General features: G+C 37.2%; 1 protein-coding gene across 7 annotated transcripts in view; it reads left to right on the plus strand.

Annotated features, from left to right (window-relative positions):
- The window catches only part of CEP295 (centrosomal protein 295), a 76,821-nt gene that overhangs the window by 36,049 nt on the left and 15,040 nt on the right, over positions 1-25,732 (plus strand). For 5 of the 7 annotated variants that reach the window (XM_037376213.1, XM_037376212.1, XM_037376215.1 and 2 more), the window contains 13 exons: positions 600-693; positions 5,837-5,950; positions 7,342-7,482; positions 8,604-8,787; positions 10,590-10,781; positions 11,679-11,903; positions 13,136-13,242; positions 14,824-15,036; positions 15,842-15,939; positions 16,066-17,146; positions 17,787-17,958; positions 18,087-18,239; positions 19,768-19,989. In XM_037376213.1, the coding sequence (XP_037232110.1) occupies positions 600-693; positions 5,837-5,950; positions 7,342-7,482; positions 8,604-8,787; positions 10,590-10,781; positions 11,679-11,903; positions 13,136-13,242; positions 14,824-15,036; positions 15,842-15,939; positions 16,066-17,146; positions 17,787-17,958; positions 18,087-18,239; positions 19,768-19,989 (2,996 nt within the window). Of the gene's footprint in view, positions 1-599; positions 694-5,836; positions 5,951-7,307; positions 7,483-8,603; positions 8,788-10,571; positions 10,782-11,678; positions 11,904-13,135; positions 13,243-14,823; positions 15,037-15,841; positions 15,940-16,065; positions 17,147-17,786; positions 17,959-18,086; positions 18,240-19,767; positions 19,990-25,732 lie in introns of those variants that run through there. The other 2 variants (XM_037376217.1, XM_037376218.1) reach the window with 2 other exon arrangements.

Consider the following 25,732-nt stretch of genomic DNA (forward strand, 5'->3'; position numbering starts at 1 on the left):
CAGTTCGTGATGGAGAGTTACCCTCTTGATGAGACGACCTATTGCATTTGCCATGATCTTCCTTCTTAGTGGTTTTGTTTGTTTAGTTGGGTTTTTTTATTATTTTAAGCAGATTGGACCAAACCTGGCCTGGCATGAAAAATGAACTGTGTACTCTTGGGGATGTGCTTGAGTAGAGCTGAGACCTGTTGATTAAATACTTAGTTTTGTCCACACTTGAGCAATTAAAATATGTTAAAGTGATACAGTGCTTTCTGAAAACTTTAATGAAAAGTGGGGATTCTGCTTTGTTCTTTAGAAGCTTGTATATATTAACATTTTTGCAGTACTTCCAAGTGCTTCCTTCCAGCATAAGTTCTGTTGGCTTTTCAGTGTGCTTTGTCCATCCCTACATCCCAAACATTTAATTAGGGTACATCTGAATCTGTTTATTTTTAGGTTTGCCTTTTATTTTGCACAGTGCTGTCATTGTTGCTTGAAGAATTTTAATTTTCTCTTTTGTATGTGTTTTGGTTTTTGGTGGTTTTGGTTGCTTGGTTGGTTTGTTTGTTTTGGGGGGGGCAACACATTTTTTGTTCGTTTCTGTGTTTTTGCCCAAGACGAACAAATGCACGTAAACATGCTCTGGAAGTGGAAAGACAAAGAGCAGCCAAAGTTGCAAGCTTGCCACCTCCTCCACCACGTCCTCTTGAGGTATGTATCCATGGCATGGTAGTGATCACAATTTCAGGGTACAATATAATGTAATTATTTATTTATTGGTCTGTCTCCTTGCAACAGGTGTCATGGTTTAACCCTATCTGGTAATTAAGCACCACACAGCCGCTCACTCACTTTCCCCCTCACCCAGTGGGTTGGGGAGGAGAGTGGGAAAGGAATGTAACACTTGAGGGGTGAAGTAAGAACAATTCAGGAATTGAAACAGAATAAAAATGAAAGGACAATAATAACAGTGATGACAATAACAGTTATAATGAAAAGGGAGAAGGGGTGAGAATAAAATCCAGAGAGAAAGGAAGAAATAAACATGATACACAATGCAACTACTCACCACCTGCTGACCGATGCCCAGCCAGTCCCGGCGCAATGATCCGCCCGCCCTGGCCAGCCCCCCGGGTATATATACCAAGCACTGCGCCCCATGGTGTGGAATGCCCCATTGGCTAGTTTGGATTAGCTGTCCTGGCTGTGTCTCCTTCCAGTTCCTTGTGCCCCTCCAGCCTTTTTGCTGACAAAGCCTGAGAAACTGAAAAGTTCTTGCCTGAGTATAAATATCGCCTAGCAGCAACTAAAAATATCAGTGCCTTATCAACATTGTTCTCACATCAAAGCCAAAACACAACATTGTACTAGCACCTAAGAAGGTAATTAACTCCATCCCAGTTGAAACCAGGACAACGGGATATCTGAAATTGCTGTTTGCATACTGTAAGGGAATGGTTCAGCAAAAATAAAGAAAATTAATGGAATTATGTGTTTGCAGACTTTTTACTACTAAACTTTGGTATTTGTTTATTTCTGAGCACTTGTTACATGTGGATTTTGTTTCTTGTCATCTGAGATGATATTTTTGTGGTTAATGTGTCTTAAAATTTATCGTGATCTCATTTTCATTTAATAGCCACTGTGGTATTAAACTACAGTAATCTTTCTCAGCATGTATGCACCACCTCAGCCTTCTGTCATAATGTTGCAGTAGTAACATATTTTTTTTTAGTTCTGTAATGTAGTACTACCTTTTTTAGCTGTGCAGGGTTTTTTGTTTTGTTTGGTTTTTTTCCCAATTTCTTGTTGGGAATACTAAATGTAGGGCAGTCTGTTGAATTTTGATAGGAAACCAGTACTTAAGGCTGTTTGGGAGGAAAGTAGATAAAACCCTTGTTTTCAGTTCTATACTGTACCCTTTCTGGGGGGATGATGACTTTATCTCGTCATGCTGCTTTGATTTCAGAGAGATTCTGCATAGGTATAGAAGTAGGATTGCGGATCTGAACTGCAGGAAGAACATTATGTGCATTTTTACTTTGGAATTAGCTTTCAGAAAATTTGATTTTAATGTAACTTCATTAATGCAGAGTTTCAAGTTGCCTTTTGTGTTGTGCCCTTTCAGACTGTCAGGGATATTCAGACCACTGAGAAGAAAAGAAAGGATTAAAGTATACCAGTCCCTCTCAGAGCCAGTGAAGTTACCAAAGCTTTTCCCAGCTACATCCATCATGTTATGTACAGGATAGTGTGTTATATGGTAGGGTTTTGGTGCTGGTGTATCTGGAAAACTGAATAAGGTTTGACCCTTAACAGTTTTCAGAATTACTAGGAGAAGGTGTGCCTGTATACTTCATTTGTTTCCCTTAGCACATGCATCTCTGTAGGTCTCCTTGCTGGCTGCCCAAGGGTTTTCTTTCGGAAATTGACTATGAGTGTGAGAACTAAAGCAAGTGTTTTAAGGGAATGGTAAAGTTTGGGTTTATTTCTGGTGAAGTATATGCAATATGGGAATTTAGAACAGATTAGAGAAGGTCCTGTATGATACAGTTCAGGTAAATTCAGTCTTTCATGCTGCTCTTCTGCTTTACATTGTTCCACATGACATGTTCCCAGTATCTGCTGTACAGCAGATGAAGTCTGCCAGTTAAAACTTTGACTCTTCATTTCCTGGTTTTCAGATGCTTGTGTTGCTCAGTTTAGCATTGTTGGAAAAGCATGAGAGGTTGCAGCATTGTTTTCTGGTGACTGTTTAGGATGTGTTGTGTGTTGCTTTCCATCAAAAAAAAAACCCCAACACACCAAGTTTACAATTTGTGACCAAAAGTCAGCTGCAGTTAACGTGCATATCTGTAGATGATATAGCAGCTAAAACAACACAGTACTATGTAAGACTATTCATCTAATAACCTCAGTAATGCATCTCTCTTTCCATTTTACAAGTGCAGAATTTCCTTCTTATACTTCAGTCTTTTTTCACCAGGGCAAGCAAGAAGACTTTGTTCAGGTTTCCCCAGATTCTGGTACAATTGCATTTGCCATTATGTTGGATGACAGGTCTGGGTCAGTACCTTGAAGTATTGCAGAATCATAACTTCCTTTCCTAAAATTCTGCAGTTTAATGCTTTTCTACCCCTGAACAGATGTCCTTTACTCACCTTTTCAGCAAACATGATTTTAGCTGGTTTTAGCAGAGTTTGCAAACATCTGAATCTTCTATAGTAAGAGGGGTTTGTTTCTTTTAAGAAGTTCATGCTTTGATAATGGCAAATTGAATCAACAGTTCTACAGACGTTTGATTTTTGTTGAGGAAAGAGATTGCATTGTTTAAATATAGCACAGTGTGTCAATTTGATCCATGTAGAAACTAGCTGATTTGGAGACTTTTCCCTAATTTTCATATCTAAACCTTTTGTCAGGTCTGTGTTGGTGGAAGGGCCACAGGGTGAAGAATAAAGTTGTTTTCTTGGAAGAGTAACTGAGTGCCATGTACTGCATGGAGTAAATCCTAAGTAATCGAAAGATCAGAGATGATTAGAAGTGTGGCTTATTCCTAGTCCTGTATAAAGGGAGGAGACAAACGATGTTAACTGTCAGTTTAAGGGGTGGGTTGGGGACAGGAATCTGGGGATTTGTCTTGCAAATGCCTTACTCAAAAGGCACTGAATTTGAATTGCTTAACTTTAAAACCTGTAAATTACAAGGTCATCTGCATAAGCATGCTTATTTTCTTGAATCAATTTACATAGAGAGCTTATGAAACAACTATAATCATAATCTGGCGCTCTGTTGCAACAACAATTGAATAAAATTTCATAAAACGGAGCTAGGGCAGTGTTGTGCTGTTCATTGCAGGATTACTTAGAATGTAAGAAACATTCTCTGGAGGTACTGCTGTTACTGTTACTTTACCCAGTTACAAAAAAAAAGTTTTTACTCTAGATACATTGTCATAATCAAATTTAATTCTCAGAAGGATGGCTTAGGCATTGAGGCCTTATTTAATTAGACCAACTGTTAAGTTACTTAATTGAAGTGAAACTGTAACCACCATTTTATTGACAAGCGTCACAGAGTTCTTCTGAACTTAATTTTTTATATGATCTGTAAGATTTTTATGTAATAGAAGTACAACCTAAAAATGTTACTATACTCTTCTTGAGAATTCATAACACTTGTAGAGTTGTTGGTTGTTCTTTTTTTTTCATTTCATGATACATTGCTGCTCCAGTTTTGCCAGATTTTAGTATAGAAGTATTTTTTTTTTTTACCTTTCCTAAAAAAGTAGAGGAAGTGGGAATTACAAAACTCTTGATGGAAGTAGGGGTGGATTCTTAACTTCCATGGTTCCACCATGTGGTGTAACCAAGTTGCAAGTATTTTTTTCAACCTAAATTGCTTTTGACATTAGCTGTAGCCTTCAAAATAATTCTTACATCTTCACAGCTTTTGAATAAAATTCTGGACATGTGGTTGATTACATGGAACTATTAATTACTGATTTGTTTTACTTTCTTTTTTAAATGATTCAGCAGACTGAAGTTTAATTATACATTCTGAAAGTAACAAACTGTAGGTCAAACAGTGATCTGGCTAATGAGGTTTAGGCATGGGACTTGTCTGTTTTCAGAGCTATAATTGGTATCTGCAAGCATTTTGGTTAATGTTTATCTGTTACAATTATGATTTATTAAGAAAGTTAGCAATTTTTAACCAGCATTATGTACAAATAAAAGTTAAATTCTTGATGGCATGCTTTTATTTGTATTTATGTTTGTTTTTTTCTTCCTACTAGCATAACATGCATTTGCTTAAGAACCATAAATTACTGAAGTTCTGTTGGTAAGGCTAGAACTAGTTCATATCATAGGATTTTAATTTAAAGATGACTTTTTCTACCGTCTTTATAAAATAGCAAGAGAGAATCAGTACTGAAATTTTCTATGCCTCATCTTGCGTACAGATAAGTTTAAGGTATTCCTGAGATTAATGCTGCTCTTTGTGTATGTGCATTTGTTTACAGTCATGCTAGTTTTAAACTGCTTGGGCTGTGAAACTTGCTGGTTTAGTTAATGTGCGTAAGAATCGTTTCTTAGGAGAAAGCTTAGAGAAGAGGAAGCTGAGAGAAAATTAGTGGAGGAGATGTTAGAAGTACAAAGGCAGGTCCTACAGAATACTGAGTTACCTAACCTGGCTACCTTGCAACTGAGAACATCAGGGTGAGCTAAAGAAGAGGGAGGGTCTGGTTGCTCAGTGTGCAGACTCTTTCAGACAAGAGGAAATGTGGTAGTGTACCCAAAACTTTTTTAAAAAAATAAATACTTGGCATTATATGTATAGACACTTTTCAGTTAAGTTATGGAAAATGGTCAACTACTAAATTGGATGTAATGGTTCTGAGTTTCATGAAGAAAGTCTGTACTTGAGAAGTGTTATTTTGCTGTTGGGTATAATTATATTGTAGATCTGTGGTTGCCCTGCTTTCAGGTGAGTGGCAGCTGTTATAAGTGGCAATTGTATTAGTACATTAAACTCAAGTACTTTTAATTAAGGTAATGCTTTAGAAACACACACACACACACACAAAAAAGGTAGAGCTCTTGATGAATGTCAGTTTGTGTGGAGGAGGTTGCCATAGGCTGTTGGATGCTCTCAGTTGTTAAGTCCTCTAGATCTGCATTGTGCTGATATTAATTATTAAATGCATGTAAAGTTTTAAACAATATTTTCAGGAGAGAATTTGGGGAAAGTGGCTTTCTTTTAATACTAATTTAAGTATACACATCACTTGTGTTCTGTTTGCTTTGGTAGAGATACTGCGATACAGCTGTATGTGTACTTTTCTTCCTAGAATTTTGAAGTGAAAAAGAATTCTGCAGTGAAGCCCTATAGTGCTGACAACTTTTCTGTTACACGTTACCATATTTGCCAGCCTTACGTGGACAGAGAGGTGAATGGTGATCAGGTGATTATCTCCAAGTGTTTGTGGTACTGCATCCATATATCTATCTTTATGTTGCGTGCAGTGTTCTGGATATTAGCAATTCAGTTTTCTTTAACTTGTTTAAAAATACAAATTTGCATAAAGCAGCCATTGCATGTCTTGGAATCGTAGATGGGTAAACTTGTGAGGCCTGACATGGGCTCAGTCACTTGTGGGATCACACCTGACAGTCCTGCGTGAACAGACCCCTGGCATAACATCAGGAGACACAAATTTGTGGCCTATGCTGAATTAATACTTGCCATTGCCCTGCTTTTTTCTTTTCCCTCCTTTTTAGCTATGTATTCTCAGTCTTTATCTCGTGTTCGTGTCTTTGTGTTCATCTGTTCACGGAGTCAATGGCTTCAGCTTGCCAAATGGCAGATGTCTTAATTTGGGAAAAAGAACTATGGATAGATTTTTGCCAAATGTCAAAGTTTACTCCAGTTTACAGTACACTCAGACAAAGACCAAAGTCAGATCAGAAGAAGGGAAGGACCCTGAAAAGTGAGAGATGGAGCAAGAGCTTAACTTTAGAGGCAATTTTTTAATTAAGGTAATGCTATTGAAAAGTGAACTGAACAACAGTTTGGTTTATTGGTGCTGTGAAACCACAGTCTAAGTTCCTTCCTGTTCTGGATCAACCTCTTATAGATTAGAAAATATCAATAAATTTGTTTTTGTGAATGATTTTCTTCAGTGCATGAATGAATACTTCATGCCTGAAGTTTTAGGTTTTCTTAACATTTGAAGGACTAGGCCAAAACAATAAGAGGGAGATAATGTGGTTTGCTTAGCTTTGTCATGGAAAATTCCAAAATGTTAATCCTTATAGCCTTGCTTATGTGCAATGATTTTTTAAATTTATTTTTTTTACTTATTTTTTAATTTTCATGTGTTAGTAAGATTTTTCTTATTTAAAAATTGCAGATTGTTTCTGGTTTCCCAAATGAGAATGAAAATGCTTCTGGATTCCCCCTCCCCCAGGTTTAAAACAATATCATGAGGGTAAAAGTAGTCAATCTGTAATATTGGCTATATTGTTCATTTTACTTTGTACGAAAAATAACCACTCTGCTATAACAAATAAATCATACAAATGTCTGTCCTATGTACAGCTTGAAACTATAACATTTTGATACCCACACTTAGGGAATATGTGAATAGATGGGTTTTAATTTTTTTTTTTCAAAAGTAAAAAACTAGTTTGGTCCTGCTTGCAACTAAAAATTGTAAATCTTCAAGGGTGTTCATTGGCATTGTTTGTCTTTTTTAAAGTGCTTGTGCTGCAGAATTACTCGTTTATTTATTGTTACATATGCTTTAAACTACCACAAAGAAATTCATGGACTAAACTGTTGATTGACTGCCAGCCAGATGCTCGGTTAGCAGCTGAAGAAGAAGGAAAACGTTTGGAGGAACTACACAGAGAGGCAGAGAGGGAGAGAAGAGAGCAGCTTGAAAAGGCACATCTCAGAGGAAGTCATGCCTTGAAGAAGGTGCATTTGGCTCAGGTAGGCCAAGTAGTTGTGCCTGTTTTAAATGTCAAAATGACCAGTGTTAAGTAAGTTAGAGGCAGGTGATTAGTAAAAGAATTACAGTTACAGGAGGAAAATTGGTGGACTAAATGAAGTTTTCAGAATGTGTTTTAAAAACGTTAAACTCTTGTCTGCTTATTTTGGCTATCTGGAAGGAGGGAGAATGAAGGAACGTCCATTAATTCTTGTTATCTTAATGTTTGACCAGCTATTAACCAGCTGGTAGTAATCAAGCTGAATTTTTTTAATGGGTGATGAGCTCTACTTTTCTACATCAGCTTTTAGTTGGAGTTGATTATTCTGTCCTTCAAACTAAAAAAAAAAAAATGCATTCATTATGAAGAAGGCAGCAGAGTGTTTTTGTTTTATTTTTTAAACCTTTTCAAAGTTTTTACCTAAAGACTCAGGTTCTGTTACTGCTTAAGTCTGGAAATACTGAAATTGTTTCCTTTAAGAAGTAAAAACTGAACTATTGGTAAATACTTAGAAGTATGCTCTAAAATTTGTCTTACTATCTGTTACCTTTACAAGTATCTTTGGAGGCTTGAAATAGCAAAAGCTTCCTGGTTTTTAGTTGAGAGATGATTGGCATTGTATGAGTAACCTAACTAAAAGGGGAACTATGGAGATGTTACTGATGCTTCTTAAGTTAACAGGAAAAAAAAACCAACCAAACTTCAAATAAAGCTGTTATTTAAACAGCTTTCATATACAATTGTAGTGTGCCAAGAGTATTTAGTTCATGTCTTAAAAAGTAGGAATTGCTGAATTATATACTAACAAAAGTTAACTTGCCAACGGAAGTACTCATTTACCTTGCAAAACAGAAGATTAAATTCTGTTGAGGAAAGGTTGCTTACAGGAGTACAGTCAGATGTTATTTAACATCAGATCTTCTAGGTAGTATTGATGACTGGTGTTTAAAGGTCACAGTCTTCACCTGAGGAAGCATCTTCTCCCTAGAATAAAATTTAACTTTAAACATTAAGGATTAAACAAACTTCATGGTAACCAAATGGAAGTATTTTATCAGACTTGACATGGCTGTCTGAATGTGAACATGAAATGCTTGTGTTATCCCTTTGTTGTGCTGGAAGGAGAGGGAGAGGCTACTGAAAGAACTTGAGCAGATGCAGAATATGGATCGGATGCACAGAAGACAGATTGTAGCACAGATGCCACCTCAGCTTTTTCTGCCAGCATACAAACGCAAGGAACTAAAAGAAGAATGGCAGAGAGAATTGGAGTTTGCATTTGAGGATATGTACAGTGAAGACAAGAGTAAGTAATTTGTTGGAGGTTGCTGAATCTGTTAGGCCAGTAGAGGAAAGGCTGCTGCAGCTGCCCGTTCCCAGGTCCAGCTGGCAGCAAGGCTGTGTGTGTATTCACAGTAGGCACACACACAAACAGGCTTTCAGTACACAGGCACACAGCTGGCCGCACAGGCCAGCACAGAAAAACAGCATGCTCATTAAGCACAAACAGCACAAATGGCCTCATCCTATTTGGTGCCCTGGCTGGTCAGGAGGCAGGTGTGTTAGTGGCATATATGTCCATATATACAATACGGATCCCTCCAGCACTTGATCTTAGACACTTGGTCTACGCAGTAGTTGTCCCCTGCATCCCAGGTCTCCACTCATTACACTGTGCATCCCACAGTAACAGGTCTTGGACACCTGGTCTACCCAGTAACTCATCCTGGACCCTGTAGTGTTCCAGTTACCTCGCATGGCCACGTGTGCTCAAAGATGTGCTATGGACCACTCAGTAAGTGGCTTTAGACTCACTGTACCTAGCAGCTGCCCCTCGATCCTTAGTCTCCCCAGTTGCTGGCTTCTGGACATGTGAACCCCCAAGGCCTGCTGCTCTGCTCCAGTTGTTGCTACACAGACCCAGTTGGGTATGTGAATGTATGCACAGACATGCACATGCTTTGATCACAGTGGTAACTGACATTACTCAATCTACCCAGTAACTGACCTTGGATCCTCTTGTCTGCATTTAGCTCTGAGATGCATGCATGTGTGCTGGCATTTCTTAATTGACCCTGGGACCCCATGGTCTCCCCTGTAGCTGGCTTGGATGCTTGGATCTCATGCCTCTAGTAGGCAACTTGCAGATCTCCTGATCTCTCTGGTATCCAGCTCAGTTGTTTAACTCCTTGACACCTAGCTCCTAAGCCTCTTATCATTCTTGATCTCTAGTCTGGCTTGCAATTTTCTAGCCACTGCATGCTGATACTCGTACCCGTGTAGTATGCGCTCATTCTGGTCACTGCAGTTGGTAGCACTCTGGACACAGGTGCCCCTGTGACTTTTGGTCCCCACTGCAGTTGATGGCCCTTACATATGTGTACATACACATGCATACAAAACAGAGGGTTCCTCACCCAGGAAAACAGCTAGAAATTGAATTTAGTGAGAAGACAGGGCAGACTGTCAGGCACAGTGCACAGTCAGTCAAGTGTTCTGACTGGCCCATTTTATCCCCTTATTCTTATATTTTTTCTCACACTTGTTCCTCCCCAGACCAACTTGATCCTTTCCTTTCCCTGTCTTTTGTTCCTCCCCTAAATATCTGTAATAAGCATACAATCCCAAGATTATCTTCCCACACATCCCACACCACTGTAAGGTGTCGGGAAGGTGATGTGGGAGAACTGTGGACTGCATCTTCTAGGATTTCACACCTTGACCCTGTCGTCAGTAGCTCTCCTGTAGCAGCCCTGTGAACAGCCAGGTCAGGGTGCCTCTCTTTCCTGCAGTTTTTGGGATCCTGTGTCTTGCTGTTCCTGTGCTGCTTTTTTGTGTAAAGATGTGCCTTTTATCACATTATCTTATATTCTGAAAGACAGCATGTTCTAGTGGAAAACCCTGTAGCATTTCTGAATTGATAGCTAATGATCTATACAATTTTGAATCGTGTGTTGGAAAAAAAAACAATAGTTGGTTTAAATCTGTTGTAAAACAAGCTATTGATATTTGAACCTCTTGGGGATTTGTATGATGAGTGTAGTCTTGCAGTGTTGTTTGCTTTTTATTTGAATTGGTCATTTTATGTAGTTGTTGTCTTTTAAACAGAAATGCAAGGAGGCCTGATTTTGCAGTTTGAGCCACAACCTTTGCCAGCCCCTTCTGATAGATCTAAAGATAATGATCTTGATATCTCTTTGGAACAAGAATCTGCTTGTGACACTCAACCAGAATCTGCTTGTGGTACTCGACAAGTATCGGCACAGATGATAGAAGAGGAGGTCCCTAGTGAATCAGGAAGTAAAGCTTTTAGACTTTACATTTAACTTAAACTTTCTGGTCTTATAGTGTATTTAGTGTAATATATCAAATAAGACATTTTAGTAAATACTGAAGTTAATTTAAGTACTAAAATTCCTTAATCCCTGTGAAATATTTTAATATCAAGTGGCTTATGATGTTTATCATGGATGATAATACTCTAATGGTTATGAATTTAAAAATGAAAACGTGCTTCAGTTCATTAGTATATTGAGAATAATTTTTAGTTGTTGTAAGAGCTATAGCGTTTAGTAGCCATAATTAGTGTAAATTATTGGATAATGCTGTTATATGAACTCATATTTTTCATTTTGAGTTTGGAACTGTTTCAAAGTTAAAGCTTGACTCTGTATGAAAGTCTACTTATTGTGTGTCCTTTATGTTCAGGTTTGTGACTGAGTTCTGTATTGTAGAGCAGGCTGCAACAGTTGTGTGTGTGGTACTCGTCACTTGTGGCATATACAGGATAACGTGATGCAAACAAGAAGGATATTAGTGAACATATCTGCCACATCCGCTTGCTGGCACAATCCGTTTTTTGGTCTGTGATGCATTGTGTTGCCAGTGCTAATACAAAGGAGAGGGCAGAAACATACAGATGGGAAGGGTGATAGTACTGCTTATTTCTGCAATGTTACAGTCTGGTAGTCTGGTTGTGAAACACTACAACTAGCTTTAGCCCTCCTCTTATAGCATGCAGACACAAATTACTGCCTTTGTCTTGCAGGTAAGAGAAAAATACTGTTAAGCTTTTAAAACTTGGTAATATACCTGAGCTATTTGTCCAAGTGTGTAAGCAATGAAAAAAACCAGGGGGTTTTGTGTTTACAATGTGAAGATATTCATTACCTCAAACTCTTTATATATTCTTTGTAGATGATGAAGAAGCAAGAACTTGCCAACCTCAATCAAAACTTGCCTTAAAGAAGTTGCTGAACAAGATTAGAAGCCAAAAAGAGGAGTGGACATCAAAAAGTGAGAAAGAGATTCAAAGTGAAATTGAGACTATTGAATCAGGCACAATTGCTAGTGAAGAGAGACAGTTATGTGATTTAGAACGTAACTATGAGCAACAGAAAAATACAGTATGTGAAGCCAAAGGTATGTAATACATACTTGCATCATAATCTGTTGTATAGGAGCAAAAAGACTTGTAAGGGTAGACTGTACCAAAACTGTTTTCAGTGGTGGTGTTACGTCATGTTGCCAGAAGGTACAGTTCTCCTATCTTTGCCCACAGTGCACTGTGGATTTGCTGAAATCCACAAATAAGAGTTTTTGTCTTGGGTCCAACTTGCCCATTAAGATCTTGTGGAGAAAAGATGTCCAAAATACCTTTCTATCTTTTATATCACAGCCAAATTTTGTCACACTTGGTGTTGCCATGCTTTAATAGGTGCTTGCCTTCAGGAGTAGAATTCTCCGTGCAAAATTGGGCATTGAAGTTCTGTACCTGTTGAACTGGAAAAGCCATGTGCCTCAGATTCACAGCTGGAAATACACAAGGCAACAGTGAGCTCATGTGTCTGAAATCATGGGCAGGCGTTTCTGCTTCCAGGGCACCATTTTGAAAAGCCTCTTTGTAAAACTGGAATTCATAGCAATTAGGTGTTCTGTTTTGTTTGGTAGCCGAATCATTTTGGGGTTACTTGCCATTACTAACCTTTTTTTGGTTATGGTAGCGCTGAAGTTGGTTACCTTGTATGCTAAGTGGGATTTCTGAAGTATTGAAGTGATCAAGTTGCAGCTTTTTTGTGGTTTGTTTAGTTGTTGTTTTTTTTTCTTTTTGCTTTCGCAGGATGCTTGTTTTTTTAAACAAGATTAAGCGGTTTAGTTCAGTTGTGTACATGCATACATCAGCATAATGCTTGGGGATTGGAGAGTGCAGCATGAGTGAAGACATGCCTTTGGGGAAAATGCATTGCTGTTTGAAGCTGATAGTACAGGATGAAGACTTGCTTTTTGTGCAGTAGCTAAATGTTAGGTCATTTGCCCAGAGAGTGCCAGTCTTAGACTCTTTGTTTCCAGAGGTTAATGTGTAACTTTCTGTTCCTCAGGATGGTCTTGCTGTTAGGCTACCAAGTAATCTGGGTAGAAGCAATCTTCAGTCCCATTGCAGCTGGACCATTACAACCATTCAAAAAAGACACATGATACAGAGTCATTAAAGGCTTAAATAATACAAAAACCTGATTTTCGAGCTTATGGAGCTAAGTTTCAAGAGCAACTTAGGCATTTTGTTTAGAGTGATTGGGAAACTGTAAAGCAAGATGTAAAGAAGATCTAAGGCTCTTTCTGACTGCAGTTACCTTTACATAATGTGTATATTTTAGACTGTGTGAAAATGTTGGAAAATACAGTTGAAGCTGAAGATTCAATTCTAATCCATCCTCAAGAACAAGCAGCTAAAATTAGAATGGAAGAGGCGAGACAAAAGTGGGTAAGTTTGTGTACTTATTCCTATCTCAGGTATAGTGTAAAAAAGCAATAAAAAAATTATTTAAAGCAGACTTTAAAATGCTTGAGGTTATACAGCAACTATAGACTCTCTTAACATGCTTGTAACCATTAAACTTTTCCCATACTTAGCTTCTGTGTATTAACTTTTTAAAAATTACTAAGCCTTAGTTGGAATTTAGAATAGAGCAGAAAAACCTAGTTTCTTCACGTGCTATAGGCAAGGGATGCCACCCTATGATTAAATAGAATTCCAATTGTAGATTAATACCTTTTGCTTCAGGGAGAATGTAGTCAACAATACACAACTCTGCAAAAACTTTACTAACCCTGTGTAATAACATAGGAAGGTCTGTGGGACTGTGTTTAGGGTGACAGGAAAAGCTTACAAACCTTGAGGATTCTGGGTTTTGGTGGTTTAGTTCGGTTTGTTTATTTTAACTAAATAGGGAACAAATGCAGAAAGTCCTTTGTATGTATGGCAATGCTACATTTATTAAATATAGAAAATAATAACTTGGTGTGTTATTTCATTATATGTATTGTGTATATGTTTCACTAAATTTTCATTTTTGTTGTATCCTTAGAGACCTACCAGCTATTATGTGGTAGTTTATCCATTTAAAAAAAAGAAGTTGAAATTTGGGTCTTAGTGCAGCCTTCAATTATGAAGTTCAGAAATCTGGGAAACAAAAATTTGACAAAACAGTATTGTTTTAGGGGACAAAAAAAAAAGCAGCACATGCTCTGTGAGAGTGTGGTTACTTTCTGTAACACTAATTTTTTCCCACTTTGCCCCTGAACAGGTGTATATATTGTGATGTTCACATTAACTGATCTCAGTTTTAGTTTTTTCTGGGGGTTGCTTTTCCTGACAATCCCTCCTGACATTCCTATTCAGACTGTCTCATTAAAGGCTGTTGTCCACTTCATGTTTGCCAGTACTTTGAAATTTTTCTTCACTCCCATTCTAAAAGTATATATGCTTTTGCTATACATGTAGCAAAGTGATTTGTAGCTGATAGGTGCATGGAAAGAGAATAAAAATAAACAAACCACTTCAGAGATTTATGGAGTGCTCTTAAAGTGGTTATATATTAGCTATTTCAGAAGTTTTGTAAGGCTTGAATTTGAATGTGTTGAGCTCGTGATGAAAAGCTGTATAAAATGCAAAGCAGATTTCTGAATTCAATTTAAGAAAATAACTTCTTCTGCAGCCTCTGGAAAATGTTACTGTATATAATGGTTGATTTCTGATTTTATGCATTTTGTTAATTTGAGAACAGGTAATAGTGTAATAGTAAATGGATTCAGGCACTATTAGAAATATTTAGCCAGTGAAACAAAATTATTTGTGTGAACTTTGAAACTGTTTTTTATTTTTAAAGGCCTGTTACAATTTGGAAATGCCTGTCACAAATGAGAATTTCTGCTGTAAGTCAGAACAAAGTTTTGTGTGTGATGGTGTGTATGAGGTGTCTTTGATTTTTTTTTTTTTTTTTTTTTTTTTTTTTTTTTTTGTCATTCAGTTCTGGAGATTCACCCTCATTTTTCTTCTCAATAGAATGAGCAAATAGAGCGACAGAAACAGGAACAGCTGGCCTTGCTTAAGCAAATTGAAGAAGAGAGAGCATGTTTGGAGGCTCATCTTCTGAAGATCCAAATACAAACTTGTTTGGAGGAGGCTAAGAGAAAAAAAGAGGAGGAAGAGCAAGGTCAGCCGGTACAAAGCCACAGTTTTCCTTCTACAGATCAACAGAACAAAGTGGAGCATGAGGTGAAGAATTGCAGAAAATTGTGTTTAGTTTTTTAATTATTCTTATTATTGTAAAAATCAAGAACACCATTTGCCAATTTTAAATTATATCAATCAAGAGAATCAATTTTTACTCCTTAGGCTATGAATCAGAAGTTTGTACATATAAAAACTTCCTTTTGTCTAATGTAGAAGCTTGTATCTCATGTGATGTCACTGGACTTTTGAATATTGGATTGTCTTTGCATAGTCCCAGGGACAGCATGTCTGTTTAAAATACCTGTGAGTGAAATCTGATTGAAGTCATATGATTATGCATGTGCATGCATCCTTTTTAAAGAAGGAAAAAAAAATCCTGGGGGGTGGGAGAAAAAACCCACCTCTACTTTTTTGTCTGTCTAAATCTAAAACAGGAATTTATTGAGGCTGTTGAAGGAAAATATTCTTTTTTTAAAATCTTGAATCATTTGCACAACCTTTGCTCTTCTGAGAATCTGAGTGCCTTGAAAATGCAACTCTGCTGGATCATTGCTCCCTGAGTCTGCTACTGTGGGTACATTTACCTCTTTGAGCTAAGCTGCTGTAAGCACCATTGACTTTGATGGTGTGTGCTCAACTTGCCAAAAGAGACTGTAACTGTAGGCCATCTGTTCCAGAAACTGCTTTAGCTCATTGCTTCAGGCTGAAATCTCACAGACTTCAAATGGTGGTCTAGAGTGGCTTCTGTGAACTTAGGAGGAAGAACATACAGCTTAAGGTTGTTGCTTTAATAGTTTTCTGCGAGTTACTTGTATATGTGCACTTAAAATTATCTTACTTTGATTAGACTGGAAACTCTACTGTGTCAGAAACCAGGAGTCCCAGAGAAGACAGCCATTTACAGATGATTCGTAATTATCAACAACGCCTTCTACAGCAAAATAGGTAAATTCCTTTATGAAATGGAAGTCTTAGTTGCCTGTTTCAAAATAATTTGCATTGCTTTGGTTATTGAACTTGATGTTTACCTTTGCACCACTCTGGAAACTTTCATGTTTTTGTTCTGTTCAGGCTGCACAAACAGACCATTGAAGAAGCTAGAAGGCGGCTACAGGAGTATCAGAATAAATTGAAGCAAAGATACTTGTCTACTTCCGCAACACCTCTGAGCTCTGTGAAAACAAAATCAATTAATTTAAAGCCTGTCTCAGAACCACTTCTGCAGAGGCAAGGAGTGCAACTAACACAGCACCAGTCATCTGAAAAAGTTCACGCACAGAAGTATGCATGGTTGCCACCTGTGTTTTCAGGAACATTGTGTATTTCGGAAAAACCATCTTCGCAGAAACATGAAGAGCAAATGCACAACATTTGTCCTGGCAGACATGTGCAGTTTTTAGAAGCATCAAAATTGAAGCATGGAGATTTTCGCTTGCCACGTGGCTGTCCTTCACAGGAACAAGTAGGAGTGTTGGAAACCTCTAATAATCACGTCGGAGAACCATCTCAGTTCCACTTATCGTCAGGGTTAGTCATGAAGGATGTCACTGCAGTAAGAGTGCAACCAGAAGCACACGTACAACGAGTTAGATTTGTTTTGCCTGCAGAAGTCTCCTCTGATCCTTCAGAAGCAGTGCGCTTTAAAGAGTCATCTCAGATATCTAACCATCAAACAGAGACAGAAACTGGAGAAGAGCATCCACTTAAGACACCCCTCACGCCAGCAACAAAGGAATCTCATCTAGGTCAGGCAGCCTCAGCTGATTCCTTGGCGTATCAGCAGGGACCTGCAGACAGTGCCATCAAAACAAGCCTTGAAGACCCCCTTGATCTTTCTGAACCCATGACTTTATCTCATGAACAATCTAAAGCCCAGGGTGGTGATGAATTCTTGATACCAAAACCAGGAGATGCATCTTTGTTAAATTATGCTGGTATATTGAATTTGAGGGACAAAGTGTTGGCCTCATCAGAAAGCATACAAGCTCAGCAAAAGTATTTGAAAGAATTGCAAGAGCAACTGGATGCCCAAAGAGAAGCTCTTCTTTCTAGACAAAAAATACAAGAACAACTACTTTTAGAGAAGCAAGATAAATTGAAGGAACAGATGCAGAGACAGCAAGAGGCTTTAAAAGCGTTTCTGAACAAGCAGGTGAGCTTTATAAACGCTTTACATGGTGCATCATCCAGTAGGTGATCAAACTTAAGAGTGAACGCTACCAGTTAGCAAAGTATCCCACAGGGCGTTGATAGTATTAGGTGATTTACCATAATGAAAATTTTAATTAGGATTTGCGATTTGTAATCGGTAGTTCTTTCCTGTAAGCCCCCAGAGTGCCATTTTGTTCAGTCTAACAGAACTAGCGTGAACTTCTGTGCTTGGTCTTCGAACATAATGCCTATTGAAATAGTTATGTTTGAAATATCTGCGGGTATAGTCTTCAGCTCTAGAAATGCAGCTGTATGTGTAAAACAGCTCTTGTGTTAAAAATACATAAGCAGTACCTCAAAGGATATTGTAAGCATTTTTAATCGTTTTTAAAAGTTTGTCTACCTGTTAGGAAATTGGTTTGGCAGCTGCGCTCTTGACTTGTAATTTTGCTTGTTTCTGGGTAACAGAAGAAAAATCCAAATTTATTTTTTAGTTTCTAAAGAAGTTCTTTTTGCCTTGCCCCTCCCTTTTTTTTTTTTTTTTAAACAAGCTATCTTAGAAAATTAACTGTTGTCTAAACTTGATAAATGAGTATAGATATCTTACATACAGTTGCTCTCCCCTCTCCCCACTTTCTCAGGTGAGACATATCTGTACAAATGAAGAAGTTACAGAGGCACGAAAGCCTGGCTGGATTAATAGGACTGACTTTGTTCAAGTCTCTGAAAACTACCAGCAAGAGAATTGTGGCAGGAATAAATTTTATGGAAGTGAAATGATTTCACAGTGCGTCGGTCCAGCTGAGCACACTGGTAAGGTTGTGTAGTATTTTTCATTAGAATTTTTCTCATTTTGCAGTTGAGATGGAGTTCTCTTCCATCTCCCCAAGTTAATTTGATTATATATATGTTATTTCAACATGTAAAACTTGGTATTACAGAACAGTCTGAAAAAGTTCTCTGTGGAGAACAGAAATGGAGATCTTCCAAACCACCTGTGGCAAAAGTGAAATTAGGACTTGATCTGGAGCAACATGAACTTAGTGTTATACCAGAGGCAGACACACCGAAGAGTTGCAACTTATCTTTTGCAGGTAAAATAAATATATTTATGGATATAAAATACACAATGCTGCCATTCCTAAGAAATGCAGATTGGAGCAAATTAATCTTTCCTGAAGAGTCTTTGAGATGGTTGATAATAAAATACTAGCTGATGCTATTGCATTTTTTTAAGGTATAATCTATATACTAGCACACTGAGTCGTAGCTGAGAAAAGCTTATCCTGTTAATGTCTGTCTAGAGAAATATAATCAAAACACAATCTCAACAAGAAAACAAAATTCACTGTAATTTCATGACTTAAGTTCCCTGTTGGTTTTTCTGTTGGCCAGGTTTTGTGTTAATAGACGATTGTACAATAATTGTAAAGAGAACCATCAGAGTTCATGGATAGTGTTCAAAGGCTTAGCTTTTGAGCATACTGAGAAAGTGAATGTGAAATCTTTTAAATAAGGAGCTAGTACCAAGTTTCTACAGAAACTTTTGACCATCTTTTTAGGGTTTTTTCAATCACAAAACACTAAAAAATTTTAGAGTGCAGCTACATAATGCAGTTATTTTCTAAGTGTGTTTGTTACAGTCTGCATGCAATACTTTGTAATTCTCTGTAAAGAACATTAACAGGTACAACAAACTTAATGTTTTGTAAGTGTAAACATTTAATTTTTTTGTAGTCTCTTCATAGCTAAAATTTAATGCATATTTTACATAAGTTTTAATACTGTGCCTGTGTTTTTAAAAGAGATAAGCAGAACAATCTGAATAATTACAGGCCTGTCAGGCCAGCATTCGTCTTGAGCAAAATAATGAAACAGATTATATGGGACATTTTTTAATTAAAGTAGTTAATGCTAGTCAGCATCTGTTTATGCAGAATAATTCTCGTTGGACTAATTTGGTATCTTGATTAGAAAACAAGTTGGTGAAGGCTTTGATTGAAGAATATAGTTATATTCTCAGAAGCACTTAGCTTAGTGTTACATATCTTAATTTAAAAAAAGATTAACAATCAAAATACATACCATCTCATAAAAATTTTTTGAGAGTAGGGAATACTCATTTGTTGTGTAATCCCATTATGACCTACAGATGATTTATTCCTATATTTTCTAACCATTGGTCATGATAGGTAATTAAAAGTTGAACTTGAGTTTTTTATTGGATTGTGTGGCCAAAAAGGGTTGTTGTGTGGGGTGGGCTGGGGAGAAAAGCAAATCTTTAAGCCAGAGCAGAGAAATTGTATTGCCTCTGGATTTGAAAAAATTACTGACAGTTTTTTTGGTGGATTTGCAATGTGGAACAAATAATTTGAATTTTTTTGGAAGAAATACTTCAGTGGAGTTTGGAATTATTTTTTGAGAAGTCTATGACCTCTTTAAACCTGTATAATCCATAGACTGTGTAATGCAAAGGTTTGACGTGTAACTTTATTAAAATGCAGCACTGTACAAATTCAGCAGGTTAATTCTGTAGGATAGAACGTGCATCTTAATGCCTTTCATGAAGTGCAAAACACTGCATTCTTACACCTAAACTGATTACAAATGTTTTAAATTCAGATAAAACAGATTCTGTTGGTGGAGAGTCTTCTTCAGTTTTGACTGTTGGGGAGTTTGCACATGTGAAACATTACAGTCCTGCTCTTCATGAAGAAGGCACATCACCTTTGAGCATAACAAACGAGGAACGAGAATCTAACAGAAGTCCACCCCAAAGTAGGCAGTCAAGTAGATTACTAAATGAAGTGCTGATGATGACTGCTGAAAATTCCTGTGATTCAGGTGAGCAAATCCTTTCCTGTTGAGGAGTTATGGGAATACTATTCAGCACTGCAGATTTTACTATTTATTTGTAATTTGACCTGATTTGTTAAAGAACATGCAGTGTTATTTAAATATTGTTTGATTTGAAGTGTGGAGTGTGTGTATCAGAATGACTGAGTTTTTATCTTTTTTTTTTTTTTGTGATCCATTACCATTCTAGTAGCAAAAGCCCACACTACAGGAAACTTCATTGCTAGTCAACACTTTCTCATCCCAGGCATGTGCTTTGTATCTGTACCTTGTAGAATTGTCTGTAAAGAAACTTCTTTTGTGTTACCCGCTTGCCCTGCTGTTATCAACAGAATCCCGTGCTTGCATAGGGAGCAAACTGCTGCAGAAAGCCACAAGTGGGTCTTCCTTCCGAGGGAAGTACTTTCTGCCCAGACTGTGGGGTGTTCAGGTTTGCAGCTTCATCAGGTGGGAACCTGTTTTGACCAAACCGGTGGTGTGCCTGATTTAGTACCCAGTGATTCCTTGTATTGACGCAAAGGAAATTAAGGTTTAAAAAGAACTCTGGAGTGTTAACGTGCTAATGTAGATGTCCACTGAAAGATCAGTGTATATAAGAAATTGCTTAAAAATACAGTTGAGACAAAAAGTAGAAGGCTGTGTATCATCCTTAGCTCAAAGAAACAACTTTGAAAGAATCAGCTGTTAGTTGTGACAAATAAAAACAGTGCAATAATGTAAGGATTACTTGAATTCTGATCTTTTCTGTTCATCTGTGAAGAACTTGGAGAATCACACCTTTGAGGGTAGACTGTGTCCATACGTGACAAAGTCCAATTCCATAAATTAAACCAGGTTGTTTTGGTTATCAAAAAAAAAAATTGATTTTGTTATAAAGTGGTTTGCAAATATGTCCAAATTAATTTTGTTACAAGGTTGTTGAAACCTACTCAGTGTTTTATGGGCGGCTTGACTGGCTTTATAAAAGGATAAAGGTGACTAGTCATAGGTAAACAAAGGAAGTGGGTTATTAAAATGTTTTTCAAGAGATTGGACTAACATGTGGATGTCAGGGGTTTTATTTCCCACTGTTTTTTCCCTGCCTATACAAATTTAGCTTGTCTCTCCAGTCTTGGAATAATTTTAACTCAAAGGCTCCAGTATTTTCAATTGTAGTGCACTTGCTTCTCTTCAAATTTCCTGCATATTGAAATGGAATTTATTGTCACTGTAATTGAGAAATTCTATGCCTGACTTGCTGGGAACTGTTACACAAAGTTTGCAAAACATTGACAAAAGGAATCTGAAGCTTATTATAAGATGACAGCATCTCATGGTCCAGTACAGTTTTCAGTATCCATCTAAAATAAATAAATTGCTAGAGCTGCAGAGGAGTTTTCAGCAACTTTGCTGCCTTTTGCGTACGTCGTTATGAGTAGTACAGCTATACTCCTGGTTTTGCTAGAAATTTCACTACTGCCCCAAATCTTAAGATAATATTTCATTTAGTTTCTTTTGAACGCCTCCTTTTCAATTCAATGAGGATTTACTAGGACTTAAAGTTTTGAATAAGTACACATAAGCTCATTTTCTTTCAACTGCTTCCTTTAATTCTCAGAGTACTCTTTTTGAAACATACATATGTTTAAAATTATCACTGACTAATTTTTTCTTTTTAAAAAATATTTAAGGAAAAGACTTGTGTTTTTCTGTCTTAAGTTGTAGAAGCGTTTCTAGATCGGCCATTTCCAAATTAATATAAAATATCTTAGTGTAGTGTACTTTTACATTAGTGAGTATTATGTGTGAACAGTGCAATGGTTTATGTAAGAGGGTTGGGAAACTTTATGTGAACGTCTTTTTTTTAAAAAAAAAAAAAAAAAAAAAAAGCAAAGCTTTCTGTGATTATGTATTTAAGAGGATTGTCCTCTTGAGCAGATGAAAAACCAAAACTGCCAACGGTACCTTTGTAATTTGGAGGCTGTGAAGCACTCTGACACTTTTGGTAACTAATGTAGTATCTTCATCAAGAAAATCTACAATTAAATATAAAGTTTCTGAAGGGGAAATGTAAGGTGCATTTTAAATTGTTACTTATGATAGTAGCTTTGATAATTTTTTATTTAATTTTTTTCTGAAAACTTTTTTGCTACTTGATTCTAACCAGAACATGTTTGCAGTTTTCCTATGCTTTCAGGATGTAATTGTATCTCTAAAGGTGAGAGCAAATGAGTGCTTTGCATGTGTGATCTTTGACCACCTTCTTAGAAGTTATGTTCTTGGTGGTTTCTACCTTTTGCTCAAATAAGGTAAACCTTTACAACTTATGAGTTGTACTCTTTCCAGGTTACAGAACACTAGGTGTGCACAAATCCTATTAATCACTGCTCACATGCTCTTTCACAATAAAGCATTAAAGATAAAAAGGTAGAAGTTATACAGGTTCTTAGAAAGAAACTGGGTAAATCTGCATGGGTACTTTACCAACAAAGATGAGTTTTCTTTGATATGAGATTTGTCTCTGGCTAACAGGCAATTACTGTTCGGGGGTTTCCTTCGTGGTTTTTTTGTTGTTGTTTTTTTTATTATTTCTATAATTAGCTGTATATCTGTCTTCCAATTATTACAAGAAGAAAAACAACCCTCTCAAATTTAGAGGCAGGCATGTCTGAGCATAAAATGGGTCTTAAAGACTGCTTCTGGTTAGGGGAGGATGAATCCCTGTGCTCAGTGTGGAGTGGTTACAAGCTGGCTGGCAGCCAGAGAGAACAGGTAACTGTTAAAAGTGATGTTGTACTAAGTGCCACGAGTGAGGCTAAGATTTCGATTACTCTCTACCTTGCCACTGATGTATGACAAGATGAGTTAGGAACTTTGAACACTCGTCATTTTTTTATTTTTTTTTCTTCCCAATACAATTTGGTTAAAATGAGCTAATGCAATGCAAGTTGTTAATATGGAATTGGAGGGTAACCCTACAGATGAGACAGGCCGTTTGATGTCATAAACCTGATCACCTTAGGAAGTCAGCCTGAGAATAGCGACTAGATTTGATACATACATCTGCTTCACAGTTCTCCTTCATTACATATCAATAGCCTTATGTCTCTTTATTCATTGTAATATTTAATGGGTCCCCTTGAGCAGTGTTCCAAATGTGATTATCTTCATGTTTTGCCACCCTATACAGAGGTATTATTCCAAGCATGATTATTTTTTGTGTGATCTAAGCTAACCTAAGTTTTCAATTTATTTTTAGTAATCCCAAATATTTGTCCATAATGCATTATTGTAACAGATCATCTTGTCCATCATGAATTTGGCAAACCAGCATGGAGTACAATTTTTTGTTTGTTTGTTTTGTTTTGTCTACATGATTGGATTTGGACTGTGTTTATGTTATCTTCACTGAGGGCTTTGTTGTTCAGTCTTTTGTCTTTCAAATTGCACCCCAAAATAATTGCTGCTATTTTACTGCAGCTTCTGTTGGGGGACTAAAAAAAAGCATTCTGGATATTACAGACTCAGTTTTTAAATACAAACTTGTTGTCACAATGTGGTGGCCAGGAGGTTAACACATGAAAGTCCCATGTCAATGTCAGGAAGCTGTGAGGAACAAGAACCTTGCACTTTTGTTTTGATGGGAGGAGAGAAGAACGAAAAACTCTCCTTTATGAGTCACCAAATACAGTTTTTAAAGGATATTAATGTAATAAATTCATGAGATGTGAGCATGTTGAATTTTTAATTAGATGTGGTTTATAGCATGAAATTGCTACTGTTCATCCCTTGTATTAATATCACAAGAGCAATGCAGGTTATTACAGTATAGTAATGGAACATCTGTAGCGTTGTTGTTGTCATGGTTTAACCCCAGCCAGCAACTAAGCACCATGCAGCCACTCGCCCACTCCCCCCTGCCCCTGGTGGGATGGGAGGAGAACTGGAAGAAGGTAAAACCTGTGGGTCGAGATAAGAACAGTTTAATTGAAATAATAATAATAATGATGAATAGGGGGGTAAAAAAAAGAGAGAGAGGAATAAACCCCAGAGAAACAAGTGATGTGCAATACAGTTGCTGACCACCTGCTGACCGATGCCCAGCCGGTCCCCCAGCAGGGATCAGCCCCCCCCCAGCCAACCCCCCCAGTTTACATACTGAGCATGACGTTCTATGTATGGAATATCCCCTTGGCTAGCTCGGGTCAGTGTCCTGGCTCTGCTCCCTCCCGGCTTCTTGTGCACCTGCTCACTGGCAGAGCGCGCGAAACTGAAAAGTCCTTGACTTAGAGTAAGCACTACTTGGCAACAGCTAAACCATCAGTGTGTTATCAACATTATTCTCATATTAAATCCAAAAAATAGCACAGTACCATCTTCTAGGAAGAAAATTAACTATCCCAGCCAAAACCAGGATAGCTCTCCATAGAGTTTCTATACAAGAGAGTATTAAATGCTTTAATCTTGTCTCATATGTATCCTAAATTACTACCTGTCATGCTAATATCCTTTAGAAAATAAAATAATTTATTTCAGAAGAATATCTAATCTTGATGTAGAAGTATCTGGAAATGGAGAATTCTTTGGTAGCTTGTTCCAGCATTTATTTTTAAATCAAATTATAAAATGAATGGTCTGTTTCCAGTTTCTGAATGTCTTGACAGCCATTTCTAGCTACTGCTTCTTGTTATTTTTTTCTTTGAATTTAGAAATCTTTTGTATTTTGCATTTTTTCTCCTATGGAGATATTTAAATATCAAGAGATGATATGATTGCAGTTTTCATGCTGATTCAAGGAATTTTCAAGGCCATGCTCGTTTTCAGGATCCTCTGTCTCCTCTATTCTGCTCCAAAGCAGAGGACCAGACTTCTGCAGTGTGTGTAGACTCAGTCACACTACTGCCACATCCAACCAAGGAGCTTGTTGCCCCGTTGTTCTACTCAAACTTTAAAAGTTATCTTTCCTGTGAATCTGAAGACCTTTGTCATATACTTGTAGAAGAGGGATCACAAACCAGTCATATGTGCTCTTAGATTTATAATTTTATCTATATTGAAACAGTGTTGTTTAACAGATGCACCTTTGCAGGAGGAGGAGGTAATTTTTACTACTGCAGTGCTACTGCGTTTCTTTACCATTCTTCACTCTTCATACTATTTGTCAATTCTATTGCCAATGGCTTTGTTTGGTTACCAATCAAAGTGTGATGACTAGCAGGATCAAGCCTGCTAGAAGTTTCTGGACAATTTGTGAGTGTGGAGGGAAAAGAAGCCATCTGAGAATTTATTTACCCTTTATTTTGAGGTCAATTAGCATTTAATGTAATAACATAGTAAATTAAAAGATAAGTTAACCTATTCTTAATTAATTGAGATAAATATAAAAATTTAAATTTGAGATGTATTTCATGTTTTGTACTTTCTCCCAGGTAGCTACTGGATGATAATGGCTGTAGGAGACCTTAGATTTTATCCCTCTGTCTCCCCAAAAATGAGTTTCAAAATGTTTGATGTTTATTGAGATACATAAGTATCACGTCATATAGATACTTCACTGATGTTGCCTCATGGAGGAAACCTCTCCCCCCGCCTTTTTTTGTATAATAGGGAAAACAGAACAATTAGACTCCATCTTCTAGTAAGAAATTGAGTTTCAGCTTATACAAGGCACAAAGTACAAAGTACAAACTGGTGTTAGGGTTCACAAAACGTTACGAGATCTGTTGAAGTATGGAGTCTTAAAAATGCTGGG

The sequence above is a fragment of the Falco rusticolus genome, chromosome 2, assembly GCF_015220075.1.
Source record: "Falco rusticolus isolate bFalRus1 chromosome 2, bFalRus1.pri, whole genome shotgun sequence".
NCBI lineage: Eukaryota > Metazoa > Chordata > Aves > Falconiformes > Falconidae > Falco > Falco rusticolus.